Below are 15,892 nucleotides of genomic sequence, written 5' to 3'. Positions count from 1 at the left end.
GTGCTTCGTGAGGGTGAAATGTACATTTCAGACAACTTCAGACATTCACTCCATTTCAGGTTCTGAACCATTGTCGACTATTATCTTGTCCGCGCTCCTGTGAATCGGATCGCCCCTCTATATTCTCCATCACACCAGCCGCTCCTGTAATACTAATAGTGTCGCGTCGCTCTTCTTTTTTTCCGCCGCGCGACCTCTGAACCAGCCTGCGCCTTGTCTTGAGACCGAATCATTCACTGCCTGTTTGCGAATTTGCACTCACTCATGGCTTCCGTAAGTCTTTGATGATCTTCCCATTTCTCACTTCTTCTTCCCTTCATCCCCATTGCTCTTAATCATCATGGCATCCAGAGGCTTCGCCCCAATTGCGATTCCGTCGATTCTGACCCGTCAACAGCCACGACCGCAATTCCCTAATCAAGGATATCTACCCAACGGAACTGCATCTGGTCCTACTCCAGGAGCGCAGGCCCTTCTTCCAAACAATGGCCGTGTGATCCAAGCTGGTGCCGTTCGTGTCCTATGTATTGCGGATGTCAGAGGTGAGCTTCCCCATTCATCAAACATCGCACCACCCGAACTAAAGATTTATAGGTAACCTCAAATCTCTAAATGACCTGGCAAGAACTGCAAGAGCCGACTACATCCTTCACACCGGTGATTTTGGATTTTATGACCACACTTCGCTGGAGAGAATAGCTGAGAAGTAAGACATTTCTGAGGCGGAGTTGGATGAACGCAAGCTGAAATCATAACAGGACTCTGAAACATGTCGCCCAGTATTCACCCTTATTGAGTGAACATGTCAAGAAACAGATCACTCAGCCCGCGCCTCCTCGGCCGGTCAAACAAATGTTCCCTCCAGAGCAGATCCCTCTGTCCGAACTGCCTCTTCTCCTCAACAAGCAGATAACTTTGGACGTGCCGGTCTACACTGTATGGGGAGCCTGTGAAGATGTGCGGGTCCTGGAGCGTTTCCGATCAGGGGAGTACAAGGTGGACAACCTACACATCATCGACGAAGTCAATTCCAGATTACTTGACATTGGTGGCGTGAAACTACGGTTGCTTGGATTAGGTGGTGCGGTCGTAATCCACAAGCTCTTCGACAACGGCGAGGGCAAGACATACATTGCTGGTGGTCAAGGAACGATGTGGACAACGTTGCTGCAGATCGGCTCTCTGATTGACACCGCCAATCGTGTCTATGACCCTTCAGAAACCCGCATCTTTCTTACGCATGCGTCTCCGGCAAGAGATGGTATTCTCAACCAGCTATCTGTTACCTTGAAGGCCGACTTCTCGATTTCCGCGGGTCTACATTTCAGATATGGCAGCTCCTACAACGAATTCTCTGTCAACCCGTCTTTGGACCACTACCGTGGTAAGCTGGCCGCATCCAAGGCATCTTTCCAGGATGTATGGGAGACGGTGAAGATCGACGTTGAACAGGCTATTGAATCCAATGTCAATCACAAACAACTCCTCCATAGTGCGCTGGACATAATTGAAAAGATGCCGAGCACTGCGAACGGAGGAAATCCTTTCGGCGGTCCAGTCGGCGGCACTGCAGCAGGGCAGGTGGACGAGAGTGCCTTCAAGAATATGTGGAACTTCAACCTTGCGGATGCCGCTTTTGGCTATCTGGTCCTTGAAATTGAGGGCGGTCGTATTGGCACAGAGATGCGTGCTCAGGGCTTCAACTTTGCGCATCGCGGAAAGTCGCCAAACGCTCAAGCTTCTCAAGAGCCACCTGCACCTCCGGCTACCGTCAGCGCAGCGCAGGCACCACCATTGACAGCACCAACCGGTCCAGCGCAGAATCGTACACCGCAATTCTCCGCGCCAACACAGCCATTCCCTCAGCAAGCGAAAGCTGCTCAACAGCAATCCCGACCCAACCAACCCGCCCAACAAGCACCGGCACCGGGTTCAAAGGCAGCCACGCCTCCTGTTGCGGTCTCACCTGCACCACCCGTGACTCAGGGCAAACCACTCACGCCACAGCCTTCGTCTGGTGCAGTTCCCACCACATCTTCGTTCGAGGCCAAACCTGCCACCCCCGCCACCAATGGCGCTGGTGGAGATAAGGTAAGCGACAGCGAAACATCAAAGGCTAAGCCTGCAACTCCTGCGGCAGAGCGCAAACCGCCGACTGCACTTTACGTATCATTCGTTGATACGGAGCAGGCTGTCAAGGATTGCTTTGCCGAGGAGGATCGCGAGAAGATCAAGAACATTTTCCGCATGGGCAACAAGTACAACAACTGGAGAGTCCAGTTTGACAACCACGAGGTTGCTCAGGGTGCTTTGACTCGTGCTCAGACCGAAGTCCAGAAGCACAAGGGCCCCAACGGCAAATCTCCGAGAGTTGTATTCTTTGAAGAGAAAGGCACAGGCTTCCATCAGCACCAGCGCGACAGTCACAGCCAAGGCGGCGCCGGGACATGGCAAGGCAGTGGCCGTGGAGCATCGACTGCAACCAGCACGCCCCCAACTCGAGGAGGATATCAGAGTGGAGCAGCAAGTGACAGTGAAGGTGGACGAGGTAGAGGTGGGTTCCGGGGCCGGGGCCGTGGTCGTGGGGATGATCGCGGTGGTCGCGGTGGTCGCGGAGGACGAGGCGGCTTCCAGAAAGCGACAGAAGGCGCATCGGACGCAAAACCAAGCGAGTCGAAGCCCAGCGAGACGAAGCCAGCAGCTGCCTCGGGAGAGAATTGAGCAAATCGACACTCGAAGTAGGCGTGTTTCACATTCTGCTGAGCGAAGGAAACTTGTCGCAAATTTTACAGCGACAGACGGATTTGAGCATCATTGAGGCGCCATGGGAAGGCCAAAAATGGGAGGCTCTGGCTGGAATCGAGAACCGGCTGACATTCGACCTTGAGGAGGGAGATTTGGCGGGTTCCTTCTACGGCTGAAGATTCCCTTCACATATGTATTTTACTCTTTTGTTAGAGAACAGAAAAAAAGTCAATAGTGTGCTCAAGCCGAGAAAGTCATCGAGAACAAAAGATGGGTCAGGATTTCTCTCTGCTTTGTTGCTGTGGAGCAGCAGATTCTTTCTTTTCCCTCACCACTGCTCGCTACAAGATGTGGGTGCTGGTGCTCGAGCAAGAGCATCTGCGAACCTGAAAATGACGTGTCGGGACTCTTGGTGCCTGAAACTGCAAGCCGCCCGTTAAACTTGGCTCTTAGCTGTTAATTTACCTAGGCACCTTATTCTCCGACGACAGTGCCTGAATGAGTGGCGTGGCTGGGGTAAAAGCGATCCGTGGGGAGAACGCCTAATTGCATGTACTGTAGCGTGACCAGCAAAAACGGTGACGTGGGAAACGCCCGAGGCTCCAACCACAATTGCATCTACATCTGCAACTTCCGCATGTTGCCTGCTTGGGTATTCTACAAACACACCACTCATTTTCCTTCCTTGAACCAATTCCTGGACATCTATTGCTATCGAGCCTACTCCTCTAGCATCAGCTTCTTGGAGCACATACTAGCACCTGCATTATTCGATTACACGATGAGCCACAGCATTTTCACGCCCAATTCGAGTTAAAACATAACCCCAGCCATTCCTCCTCCGACTGACGAACCTTCCAATGCGCTTTTCCACTTCAGCCGTTGCGGCTTTGGCTGCTGTCTGCTCCATGCCTTTCGCGTCCGCCGTTGCGACACCCCTTCATGAAGCTGGTCGCTGCGCAATACGTGGCAGCTGTGGCAAGCAGGGTTTCTTCGGGTCCGACCTGCCCTGTCCTGACAATGGAAAGGCATCTGCTCCTTCTGACGAACTGCGTGGGAAGCTAGTGGATCTGTGTGGACCAAAATGGCAGGATACCGATGTCTGCTGTGAAGAGGGACAAGTGGACACTCTGAAAAAGAATCTCAACCTCGCACAGAGGATCATTGCTTCATGTCCTGCTTGCAAGGAGAATTTCTTCAACATCTTCTGTACATTCACCTGCTCTCCGGACCAGTCCATGTTCGTCAACGTCACGAACACGGGAAAGTCCAGTAATGGGAAGGATGTCGTCACCGAGCTCGATAACATATGGTCAACAGAATACCAGAGCGGCTTCTACGACAGCTGCAAAGAGGTCAAGAACGGCGCGAGCGGCGGCAAAGCCATGGCTTTTATCGGTGGTGGTGCGGAGAATTACACCGAATTTACGAAGTTTCTGGGCGACAAGAAGCTGCTGGGCAGCCCGTTTCAGATCAACTTTCTTGAAGAACCTCGATACGAAGATGCGCAAGGTATGGAGCAGCAAGACCCTCGGGTTTATGCCTGCAATGATACCGACCCGAACTACCGGTGCAGCTGTGTCGACTGTCCAGCTGTGTGTCCCACTTTAGAACCTGTCAGTTCGGTCGAGTATTGTCATGTCGGAAAACTGCCATGTCTGTCCTTCGCGGTAATCATAATCTACTCGATCGCGCTGCTTCTGCTCATCACGGCAATCTCCGGCCATGTGGCCTACCGAAAGCACAGGCAGTGGAAAAGCGAGAGGCTGCAGCTACTTCAAGACGCTGCCCCGAGCGATGATGAGGATGAGGGCGATCTCGTTCATAATCCTGGCCTCTTGGAACGACCACAACGTAACTACTACCTAAATCAGGTTTTTGATCGAGCATTCAACAAGCTTGGTGGCTTCTGTGCTCGATATCCAGCATTGACCATTGGCACCAACATCGTGATTATCGGTCTGTTGAGCTTGGGGTGGTTGAGGTTCGAGGTCGAGAGAGATCCTGTTCGTCTATGGGTTAGTCCCAGCTCTGACGCAGCTCAAGAAAAGACCTTTTTCGATGAGAACTTCGGTCCCTTCTACAGAACGGAGCAAGTGTTCCTGGTCAACGACTCCGCGGCTTCAAACAGCTCCGTCTTGCAGTATGACACCCTAGACTGGTGGTTCGACGTTGAAGAACGCATTTCGCGCATGATGACCTCAGAGAACGGCATTACGCTCAAGGATGTTTGTTTCAAGCCTACCGGTTCGGCATGCGTGGTTCAGTCTGTCAGCGGATGGTTCGGGGCCGGGCTTACCAGCGACTGGAAAGACCAGATCGAACTATGCGCGGCCCATCCTGGTGACCAGAGGTGTCTTCCAGAGTTCATGGACCCCCTGCAGCCCGGCCGTATCCTCGGAGGCTATGATAGCGTTGACGACATCTTGAATTCGAAAGCACTGGTCACGACCTGGGTAGTCAACAATCACCAACCGGGAACAGAAGGCGAGGCCAGGGCTTCAGAATGGGAACGTGCCCTGAAACATGACCTGCTAATCTATCAAGAATCTGCCCGAGCTCGCGGATTACGCATGTCTTTCAACACAGAGATCAGCCTCGAGGAGGAGCTGAACAAGTCGACCAACACCGATGCCAAAATTGTGGCCATCAGTTACGTTGTCATGTTCATCTACGCTTCGCTCGCTCTGGGCTCGGCGAGCTTGTCCATGAAATCGCTTCTCAATCATCCCTCGAATGCGTTCGTGCAGTCCAAGTTCACTTTGGGCGTGGTCGGCATTGTGATTGTCCTGATGTCTGTCTCCGGCTCTGTCGGTTTGTTCTCTGCTGCCGGGGTGAAAGTCACTTTGATCATCGCAGAAGTCATTCCCTTTTTGGTTTTGGCAGTTGGAGTCGACAACATTTTTCTCATTGTTCATGAATTCGAGCGAGTCAATGTCAGCCACCCTGACGAGGAGATCGATGTACGTGTTGCAAAGGCTTTGGGTCGTATGGGTCCTAGCATTTTGCTTTCAGCATCCACCGAGACAATTGCTTTTGCAATGGGTGCTTTCGTCGGAATGCCTGCTGTCAAGAACTTTGCAGCATATGCCGCAGGAGCTGTGTTCATCAATGCTGTCTTGCAAGTCACAATGTTCGTGTCGGTTCTGGCTCTGAATCAGAGACGCGTTGAAAGCCTCCGAGCAGATTGCTTCCCTTGCGTCACGGTGAGAGGAGCCAACTCGGTCAGCATGCCTGGTGGTCACTTTTTCGGTAGCGACGAAGAGGGCTGGTTGCAACGCTTCATCCGCAAGGTTTACGCTCCGCGTCTCCTGGACAAGAAAGTCAAGACTTTCGTAATGGCATTCTTCGTCACCTTGTTCGCGACCGGCATTGCACTGATCCCGAGGGTGGAATTGGGCTTGGACCAACGTATCGCCTTACCTTCGGATTCTTACATGATTCAATACTTCGATGATCTGTATGACTATTTCGGATCCGGGCCGCCTGTGTACTTTGTGACACGCGACGTAAACGTTACGGAAAGACAACATCAGCAACAACTCTGTGGCGGCTTTACCACATGCGACGAATACTCGTTGGCTTATATTTTGGAGCAAGAGTCTAAGCGGCCCGAAGTCAGCTACATCAACTCCGCTACCGCAAATTGGCTCGACGACTTTTTTTATTGGCTCAACCCAATCTCTGACTGCTGTAAGGAGGACAATGGAGATACCTGCTTCCAAGAAGGAGAATGGAACATTACCCTTGGTGGCATGCCTGAGGATGGAGAGTTCATCCGGTACATCCAGAAATGGATCCACGCTCCTACGGACGAAGAATGTCCCAATGGCGGACAAGCTGCGTATTCGGATGCGGTGGTCATCGACAAGAACCATACAGACATCCCCACGAGTCATTTCCGGACATTCCACACCCCACTGCACGGCCAAGACGACTTCATCAATTCCTACGCCGCAGCACGAAGGATTTCAGACGACATATCCAGTCGGCATGGAATCAAGGTCTTCCCTTACAGCAAGCATTACATTTTCTTCGACCAGTACAGCAACATAGTCCGTCTGACCGCGACGCTGCTCTGCCTGGCCGTGGCGATCATATTTGTGCTGACATCTTCGCTGTTGGGTTCCTTGCAGACAGGCGCGGTCGTTGCCGCTACGGTGGTCATGATTGTCGTGGACATAATCGGGGTGATGGCTCTCGCTAATGTTTCGCTCAATGCTGTCTCACTGGTCAATCTGGTGATATGTGTGGGTATCAGCGTCGAGTTTTGCGCACACATTGCCCGCGCGTTCATGTTCCCCAGCAAGTCGGTCTTGGAGCGCGCGAGACACAAGTTCCGGGGCAAGGACGTGCGAGCCTGGACTGCCCTGGTCAACGTTGGGGGCAGTGTGTTCAGTGGCATTACGATCACAAAGTTTCTGGGCGTGGCTGTGCTGGCCTTTACGCACAGTAAGATCTTCGAGGTCTACTACTTCCGCGTGTGGTTGGCGCTGGTCATATTTGCTAGCACTCATGCCTTGGTGTGGTTGCCGGTTGCGTTGAGCTTTTTCGGTGGTGAAGGTGAGTTTGTTCTTCCTTTTGTCTTGCAGCACGCAAACTGACTTTGACTCGCAGGCTATATCGACCCCGAGAGCGAGGGTGGCTTGGAGGAAGATCTGGCGAGTAGGAGGTATAGGAGTCTTTTGCCCGATGATGACTATGATTCGGAGGATGAGTGAAGTGTGGAAAAGAAAAACGAAGATGTTTCTTGTGTACTGTAGGATTAGTTTGTAGATCCAAAAAATAGGTGCGGTGTTGGATGTGCGCTATCATTTCTGTCCATATCGAATGCTAGTCAAGATGCCGTACTCAATATCTTAGCTTTATTGTGCACTGCCCTGGCATCATACAGCCGACAGGCATCTTTGTCTGGTATCAACTCAGACTCAAGCAAGATCATCGTCCTCGACATCCAGGATCCCCGATGTTGACGACTCCGTCTGCGCAGTCCCAGGCCGACTCCCTGACGCCCTTTCTGCCTTGACATTTCTCCTATTCTTGCCGGTGGAGGCTGGAACAGGACTACTTCCCAGACCGACTGGTCGTCTGTGCGTGCCTGCATCGCGGACCTCGTCGTCCTCGTCTCCATCGACCTCGCTTGTAGCCGCCTCTCCTCCGCGGGCTCTTTTCTTCGCGGCGTGCGCGAGGAGTCGTTGCACGCGTCGCTTCAGCGAGGGGTTGGGCTGCAGATCGTCTTCCGTCATGGGGACGTTGCATTCTGGACAGCGGACTTGTTTTGGTCTGTCTTGCGAGGCCTTCAGCATGTCTAGGATGGCGAAGCGCTCGTACGAGTGTCCGCATTTGTCGGAGGATACGGGGTCTTTGAAGGAGAGGAACGTGATGGGACATTTCAGTCGGGTTCTCTCGCTGGCGATTTCGACCTCGCTGCCACTGGTGTTGTCGTCGTTATCGGCTTCAGCTGAGGTGCCGTGTCGGTGTCGTTGCGATGATGATATGACTTCTCGGCCTTCTTCCGCGGCGAACCATAGTCCTGGGGCGGGCATGGGGGGTTTCTCGTCGCCTGGGTGGTCGCCTTCGAACCAGTTGCGTTTGAAGCCGGTGTAGGTGTTGTTGTGGGCGTATTTCTCGGTCGGTGTTCTGGTGGACCAGGTCTTTTGTTGCTTTTGTAGGGCTGAAGAGAGGAGAGCGTGTGGTGTGTTTGATGATGCAGGCGCGGTCTGGGTAGAGCGGGTGCGACCGTTGGTTGGCTCTTCGTCTTCTTCGTCTTCTTCGTCTTGGTTTTCGTCCTCGTCGTCGCTAACGGTATGTCGGGTGGACTGCGACATTTGAGTACCTCCGGATTGTTCTGCGCGTTGCGATGCTCTTGCGGCCTTGTCGAATGCTGTCTTCAGGACGTTTGGCAGGTCCTCGAGCCAGATCTGGTCGTCGACTATGGCGCGGATGCTCGTGTCCATCTTGTTTGTAAGAGTTTCGACTTCCTTTTGGAATTCCTCGTGTGCTTGTTCGGCAACGTCATTCTCGTCATCGTTATCCTTTCGGCGTCTCCGTTCTCTTTCGTAGCGTTCTGTCCGATCGTGCGCGGTCTCACGAACATCTCCCACGGTCTCGGTCAGATGCTGGGCTGCATCTTTGAGGAGTTTGGCGAGTTTTGTGGTACGGGTCTTGTCGGTTGTGAGCTCGCCTAGCAATCGGAGAGCAGTGTCGTTGAGCGGCGCTTTGAGAGGCTGGGATTCGAAAGCTATCGATGGCATGACTCAGACTTATTCGGACTGTGTATGGACTAGGATGTGGTGTGCATATGATGTTGCAGCAGTGTCGCCTGTCGAGATGGTCAAAATGCGATGCGTCTGAACGCGTTTAATGGAGACGCGTTAACAGGTGGAACTTGTGGAGACGGTGAAAGATATGCCGACGTCATTCGATCCGTCATTCGATCCGTCATTATGGAATGGTGCCGTCTTTTGAAATCATCCTAAACAGCGGGAATGTGTTGTAACTTGGCACGCCGATATGTCTTGGGTTGAACCTGGTTAAGAACCTCAGAGTTCCTTTTTCCAAGGCATTGCATGCTTTATATCGTACACCGGGAAGGACGCAATGTGCTGATGTTCGTGGGCTCGTGGTAAAACCACAATACTCAGTCTTCCAGCGTCTTCTCGCAACACTCTAGGAAACGATTCCTTTGGAGATGGCGCAGCCGCTGTTTGGCACGCGTTCTGCACTACTCAGGGCGAGAGTCTTCGGGAATTTTGTGCTTCAACGTCGACAATCTGACGACAATATGTCACCAAATGCCAGCTCTTTGCCAGTGTATACAAACCTCGATGGTCAGTCAAGATGAACGCGCCAGGTGCGACATGCTCGACCATACAGAACTGATTGCAGTGGCGGGCTCCGTCCACGTTCTACCTCTCCTTCATCTCCAGACATCACATCAGCCGAGTTGATCTCATCTGTCTCTGCGTGGCTGCACTCACATCATGAACCCTTTACATTCGAAAGAGCTGCGCATCTCGCGTGCCTCCTATTACTGACCTAGCAGATCGTCAGTCGACTTTTTCTTTGTCTTGATGGTTTTGGCGGTCGCACACTGGCGGGAAAGGATGACTTCCTGCTCGACCTGTCAGCTTTATTTCGATGAGAACTTGCTCGAATGATTGACATGACTACTTGCACTGGATGCGAAGAACTTCATCATTGCAGCGCCCATTGCTTGAGTCACCATCACTCGAGGTGTGAGCTTCAAGCCTCTCACATGCTTCCTGCCAGACCACCACTACGACAACCTTATCTATCCTCATGTGAGTGCTCACACTGATATTTCCCATCCACTATCCTTCAACATTTCAGGGTACTTCTCTGTGTTTCTTTTCTGTGTTCACGACGCTGCTCCCTCCTGGTCACTTTAACCTTCTTGTGCCTGTCACCATCCGACCTTTACTCATCCATCAATGTGCCTTGGATGCAAGAGCTCTTGATCCTTCACACTGGTGCCAGTCACGTCATCCCTCTCCTCCGGTTTTGTCTCTCCTAAGGGGTCCGGGTCTGTCATCGAAGCTAGCTTGGCTTCTACCACTCCTTTGTCAACCCCACATACCTCACCGTTGCACATTCCGGGGCTTCCTAGGGTTTGTGCTGCCCTTCCATCACCGACCCTCTCTTGCTGTTTTGTTCCTACCCGCAAGTTCAACTGCCTTGACCGTCACCTACATGTCGATTGGAAACGGCTGTTCTAAGAATGACCTATCTTCAGTGGTACAAGTCCACCCTGGGTGCCAACACCTCAAAGATCGATGATGATATTATCGCACTAGATGAATCCAACACCGACACACAAGCAATATCAAGCCCGGCAACGACATCGACACTACACCATGAACGACTCCCTCCTATCGAAAGCCGTGAGAGCATCCGATCTCAAGCACGTCAACTTCGCCGTTGGCGTTTGCTTGACGAATCAGATGACCTGTACGAGTCACTACCAGCCAACCAATCTTGCAACTCTCAGTTCGCTGCCTTGCCAGCGTCTCAAAGCCACGATGTTTCACAACCTTCCACGCTCCACCTCACACATACTGCCAATCTAGCTGCCCCTACTGTCGATGCTACGAGAAATTTCGCCAAAACCACCTCAACAAGTGCCGAATCCCCAGCTCCTAAGGCCTGTATACCTGCGAAAAGAGCGAGTTCTCCGTCCCCGGGTCACAAGAAGAAACGCAGGCTCATGATTACACCTAAGGCGGTAGAGATCGCCGGTCTCGCCACACCGCAGAAAGATGCTGGCTCTGTAACGATGGAAGCTATCGGAGAGGAATCAAATGTCCTCGACTTCAAGTTTGACTGGTCGGAAGCGCTGAACCACAATGATCTCATCACAACGGGAATGTCGCCCCTTGAAAGCAATCCCCTATCCGAGAAGCGTGATCAGAAAGCGTTTCCGCTCTATCAAGATGAGGATTTCGATCTTGGCGAGACCTTCGATGATGAAGGGTACCAATCCTTCACAACCGGCTTGTCAGACAGCTCGGAGCAACCTGCAGGTGAAAAGGAAGAGCAGCTTGTAAGAATGCTTGCAGCCTTCCGAGGTGAAAATATATCAGTCTCTCAACCAGCCACATCAGCCAGTGTCTCTACGGACTCTAATGTGGACAATGGAGAACACGATGATACGCTCCAAGAGGCCCGACAATGGATGTTAAGGGAGCAGAAGGCTGGTGCTGAGCGGAGTCGAAAGCTGCGTGAGCAAGCTATTCGACGCACTTTGCAACGGGGCCAGATTCTTGGGTCTTCCACCACCTCCCCAACTGTGGTAGTCGAAGACGATGGCTCCGATGTGAGCATCGTCGATAATGAAGTAAAGGAACATCAGGGCCACTCTGAACTTGACGAAGGAATGCTTCCCTTTGCAAGAAGCGATCAGGAAAGTCGAAGTGTCGAAGCCATCACTGTCAATGACGAGCCGGATACGGAAGATCTACTCGATGTCGTGCAGCAACATGTTTTGCAAGATTCCAAACCGACACAGTCTATGTCTGGACACACCTTGAAGTACGTTTAGCGAGCCGATTTACTCCGTCTCAACTAACGAACCGTTCGTACAGATCGCACCGTCCCAGAAAAGATCCTAGCGAACTGAATCCTGCCTCAAGAGCAGCCGCTGAACAGTTCCGAACCCAGAGCAGGCACCTAGGCCATACAGTACAAAAGCCTACGCCTGCCTCTCAGACTTCCCTGGAAGAGAGAGAACGACGATTGCTTGAGCTGACGCGGACTGTCCCTAGCATAAAGTCATCTATAGGACACAGCGTGAGCTCTCCAGATCTGAGCAATCATTTCACCAAAGATGACATTGGTAGGCCTCGACACGCCGAGAGTGTCAAGCCCTTTACACGTAATGGCGAAGCTCATCCTTCGAGCACCGCACAGCCAGGGCGTATACCCATTGAAGTACACTCCGACAATCTGGCTGAGCGCGACGCCCTGCGTCCACAACCGTCGGGCCTTGAAATGCTCGCCATAAAGCGAGGAACTGCAGTGGAACCTTACCGCCACTGGGCTGGCGATACCATGTCCTACGAGGAATGCGTGAATGAATACTCCAACAGTAAAGGCAGCGGACAAGAACCAAGTCAACAATTTTCGGAATCAGATGTGGTGCATTCGAAGCCAAGCGATACGACCCAGACTGCGGATACCGACTCCATCACGCCCGTACCGTTGCCAAAGTCTGTCGCTATGCGCAATCAAGACGAGAATGACCAGGATAACGCGCCAAATCAGCGCCTATCAGGCCTGGACATGCTACCCAGCAGGCGTGGACCAATTTCCTCGGCCTCTACCATGAGACACCAACACATTCCGAGAGCCAAGGCACCTATGACAAAGCCTTCCGGCGCATTCGCCGGTCTCACACTGCCTCCAAACTTCGAGACTTTCAGCGAAGATGAGCAAAAGGTTATCTTTGATCACGAGACCGTGAAGGAGCGGAAACGCGATCTTGAGGCAATTGATAGGACCACGCACAGTATTGGTCTTTTACGCTGCTTAGGGAAGTTCACCGACACAGAAAGAAATGAGCTCGACGAAGTCCGCAAGTATATCACTCAAGTCGTCGACCGAAGGGAGTGCGGAAAACTTAGACGGAAACGGATTGCCGATATCAAAGACAATATGAGGAGAAGAGCTCAGAGTTATCAAGAACCCCCGTCAGAAGAAATTGACAAATGGCTCTTACGGCTGTTCGATATCAAGAAGCTCGATTTGGTGAAGGAGGAGCTGGCTCGCGTGGACGAGAAAGTCGCAGAGCTAGGCGATGTGCGCCGAGGGATGCATGCTAAGCGACACAGCAAGGCGGACAAGCGCTACAAAAAGAAGAATGTCCGCTTTTCAGAGCCCATTGAAGATCGCGGTGCGTCTCGTGTACGGACTCCGCGACCAGAGCGACCACAGCGATCAAAGTACGACGGTGCGAACGCAACGGAGAACCGGAGACTTGCCCAGTATGCGCGCCAAGACTGTCTTCGCGAGCAGTACAAAGCCAAGCTCAGACTATTTGATCAAGCGAACGAGCCACTGGAAGTGATTGAGTTACCTGAGCAGTATGACGAGAACCCTGAGAGTAAAGTGCGCCACAGTGATGGCGAGGAAAGTGAGGAAGATGAAGGCGCCGACTTTGTCTACGGTGCTGGTCAAAGTGCGTCGACGTCCAGCTTCCCAGATCCGGCGGCAATGTCAAACATTCAACACCCCAACGCCATCCAAGATCTTCAGGAGATCAACCGCCTTGAGGATGCACGACAGAAGGAAAGCGGCACACATGCCACGCAGAGATTGACCGCAGCACCACGAAGCCAGCGATTCGACTCTGAGTTGCTGAAAAACATGCAAAGAAAGAAAGACTTAGCCCAATTGGGTCTGAGCACGTCAAACCAGATTTCCAATGCCACGACTGTTGAGGATGACAGCGAACTCGATTCGTCTGACGACTCTGACAGCGACAGTGAAGATGAAGAAGAGGATCGGCAGGTCTTCAAGTACATCGTCATGGGCACTTTCGCAGGTGTAGACACCTACAAAACCGCTGAAGAGTATGTTCTGAAGTCAACCTACAAGCTGGACTCGGCAATGAAGCATGTGAGAGAGACCATTGAGGACGTTCACAAGCACTTTCCACCAAAGGGCGGCAGACGGGACGCCGACTTCACTCTGGACACTAGTTACACGGACGGCCTGATGGAGCAGCACCTCCTGCTTGGCAAAGACTACGATGTCGAAGTCAGAGTATGGATCGAGAAGGAAATCGTCGATCTGGACAAGAAGGCTTTTCGGTCTGCGAAGAGAAAGAATGTGGTCGCACACCGAGCATTGTATACTGTCGTATGGGAGAAGACACTTACGCCGGTTGTTGATGAGGCTGAGACTGCCGCCGCGGCTGCGGACGGTAATGCAAACGATACAGACAGTCTTTTTGGAGATGAGACTGCGCAACAGGTTGCCAACGGGCCTGAGACCACCACCATCCCGAACAACGAGATTGCACACTTCACAACGTCGATATTGGCCAATCGGCATGCTAAAGACATCTACATGGCGTGGCATTCTCAATTCCTGCCCGGCATTCAGAACGAGGGATACAGACGGCTGGAAGACGAGGCTATGGAAGAAGATCTTGAACGGCTCGGCAGTTTCGGGCTTTTCAGCAGGGAGGAGAGTTTTCAGCGCGTCGAAGTTGGAAGAAGAGTTGAAGAGAAGTTCAAGGTGTGCGTGAGGACGATCGAGGTGATGGGACCTACCAATTGATGCTCATGACGATTTTGCGTTCTGAGAGCGATCGCCTACTACAGTGATATTGATGTTGTTGGATGTTTGCATTTCACAAGAGCTAGCGTACGTTTGATTTGGACGAAACGAGGCGGTAGCGTTGAACATCTGGCATACAGAAGGAGAATTCTTTTCGGTAAAGGAACACTGCAATGACACTGGGAGAGGGCTCCTGAAACTCAAAGCCATTTCCAGTGGTTGGCAAGGGTAAATTGTAGCTGTAGCACTTTAGGGTGCCAGCGACTGACTTACTTTTCAGAGATGTTGAGAGTCCCGCCAACGACAACGGTCAGACTAGAGGCGTTGCAACACATCGTGAAGACGCGAATCGAGGATGTACTGGAACATTGTCAAGCACCCGGCACATCGTTGGGTAAGTCTCGTTGCCTCTGATGATCCTCCTCAGCATGATCCCGTCGCCAAAAAGGGTCATGCTGTCAGCGAGAAACCCTGCAGCAGGATCTGCGAGATTTCGAACTTGGTAGTGCACATGTCGTTCAACGATAGTATCATTGAGAGCTGCCATATCACAATGTGTGCACCACTAGGGCGGTGGCGAAGCACTCAACTCTCATATATTGCGGGGTTTAACGAGGGTGATACTCGTACGACCTGGTGTCGTAACATGGAACATCGAAGCATCATGATAGGCGTGGACGGCATGCCACGACAGTTGAAGGGATTCCTGCACAAGGTTTCCATGCATCTTGTCGCAGACTGATATGTCCGGTCGCCGAAGGCCGTGTCCAGTCTGGAAGGAGGTATTAGGTGTAGTTGGATGGAGAGTAGTTGCTGAGTAACCCACCACTTTTGTCACACGTTGAGAGGATAGTCTAGGTCTGGGATGATGAGGAGCAGCGACGATCGACATCGCCAGGGAATGCCGGTAAGGGAATGGCACAGTAGGTTCGTGATATCCATGTGTAGGTTTGAAGAGGAAGGTGGACGTGTAAGCAGTACAGGAAGCTTCCCACCAGATAAACAAATGCCCTTGAATGTGAAGCGTGCTAAGTCGTGGCATACCATGTCGGGTGGAGTGTCGAGGTAGATCATCGTCATATCACCCGATAATCAAACCATGATCTTCAATTCGGAGTCTCTCTGACCGTAGTGTCCAAGGACGACCTCGTGTGAATATCGACCAAAAGATCGCCGACGTCAACGGCGTAGCTGATCGTAGTGGCCGACTGCTGTTAGCCCTGTCCTGCGACGAACGTGCAACGGCGACGATCACCTCGCAAGCGAGTTGAAACTCCTGTATGCATTTCAAGGTCGGGGTAAGGCGGGGTTGGCAACAGCATGTCTCAGTGTGTTGAGATGGTCC

The 15,892-nt window shown here is 52.2% G+C and overlaps 4 protein-coding genes across 4 annotated transcripts; 3 read left to right on the top strand and 1 right to left on the bottom strand.

Annotated features, from left to right (window-relative positions):
• The first annotated feature begins 6 nt into the window (after positions 1–6).
• On the top strand, positions 7–3,162 carry EDD37DRAFT_590580 (uncharacterized protein). Its single transcript, XM_062814508.1, has 3 exons — positions 7–542; positions 595–706; positions 759–3,162. Exons 1-3 carry the CDS (start codon positions 341–343, stop codon positions 2,719–2,721), a joined length of 2,277 nt encoding a protein of 758 aa, XP_062671281.1. The 5' UTR covers positions 7–340; the 3' UTR covers positions 2,722–3,162.
• A 443-nt stretch (positions 3,163–3,605) lies between these two features.
• EDD37DRAFT_680642 (patched 1) lies at positions 3,606–7,570 on the top strand (the record flags this gene model as incomplete). The annotated part of the gene is made up of 2 exons (XM_062819727.1): positions 3,606–7,308; positions 7,363–7,570. The coding sequence occupies 2 exons, from the start codon at positions 3,606–3,608 to the stop codon at positions 7,464–7,466; spliced, it is 3,807 nt and encodes a 1,268-aa protein (XP_062671280.1). The 3' UTR covers positions 7,467–7,570.
• On the bottom strand, positions 7,512–9,267 carry EDD37DRAFT_385543 (uncharacterized protein). The gene has a single exon (XM_062812166.1). It carries the CDS (start codon positions 8,997–8,999, stop codon positions 7,674–7,676), a length of 1,326 nt encoding a protein of 441 aa, XP_062671279.1. The 5' UTR covers positions 9,000–9,267; the 3' UTR covers positions 7,512–7,673.
• Positions 9,268–11,836: 2,569 nt separating this feature from the next.
• EDD37DRAFT_384864 (uncharacterized protein) lies at positions 11,837–14,843 on the top strand. The gene has a single exon (XM_062812163.1). It carries the CDS (start codon positions 12,256–12,258, stop codon positions 14,545–14,547), a length of 2,292 nt encoding a protein of 763 aa, XP_062671278.1. The 5' UTR covers positions 11,837–12,255; the 3' UTR covers positions 14,548–14,843.
• Positions 14,844–15,892: the final 1,049 nt, after the last annotated feature.

The sequence above is a fragment of the Exophiala viscosa genome (genome assembly GCF_022695815.1).
Source record: "Exophiala viscosa unplaced genomic scaffold EDD37scaffold_4, whole genome shotgun sequence".
NCBI lineage: Eukaryota > Fungi > Ascomycota > Eurotiomycetes > Chaetothyriales > Herpotrichiellaceae > Exophiala > Exophiala viscosa.
Note: the sequence above shows the minus strand (reverse complement) of the source record. Positions and strands in the feature narration are given on the sequence as shown.

What these genes read in the sequence shown, in the direction of transcription:
- EDD37DRAFT_385543 (XM_062812166.1), bottom strand. Translation starts at nt 8,999, where the DNA reads ATGCCATCGATAGCTTTCGAATCCCAGCCTCTCAAAGCGCCGCTCAAC.
- EDD37DRAFT_590580 (XM_062814508.1), top strand. Translation starts at nt 341, where the DNA reads ATGGCATCCAGAGGCTTCGCCCCAATTGCGATTCCGTCGATTCTGACC. An exon ending in ATGTATTGCGGATGTCAGAG is followed by an intron (nt 543 to 594) that starts GTGAGCTTCCCC and finishes AAAGATTTATAG; the next exon opens with GTAACCTCAAATCTCTAAAT. An exon ending in CTGGAGAGAATAGCTGAGAA is followed by an intron (nt 707 to 758) that starts GTAAGACATTTC and finishes AAATCATAACAG; the next exon opens with GACTCTGAAACATGTCGCCC.
- EDD37DRAFT_384864 (XM_062812163.1), top strand. Translation starts at nt 12,256, where the DNA reads ATGCTCGCCATAAAGCGAGGAACTGCAGTGGAACCTTACCGCCACTGG.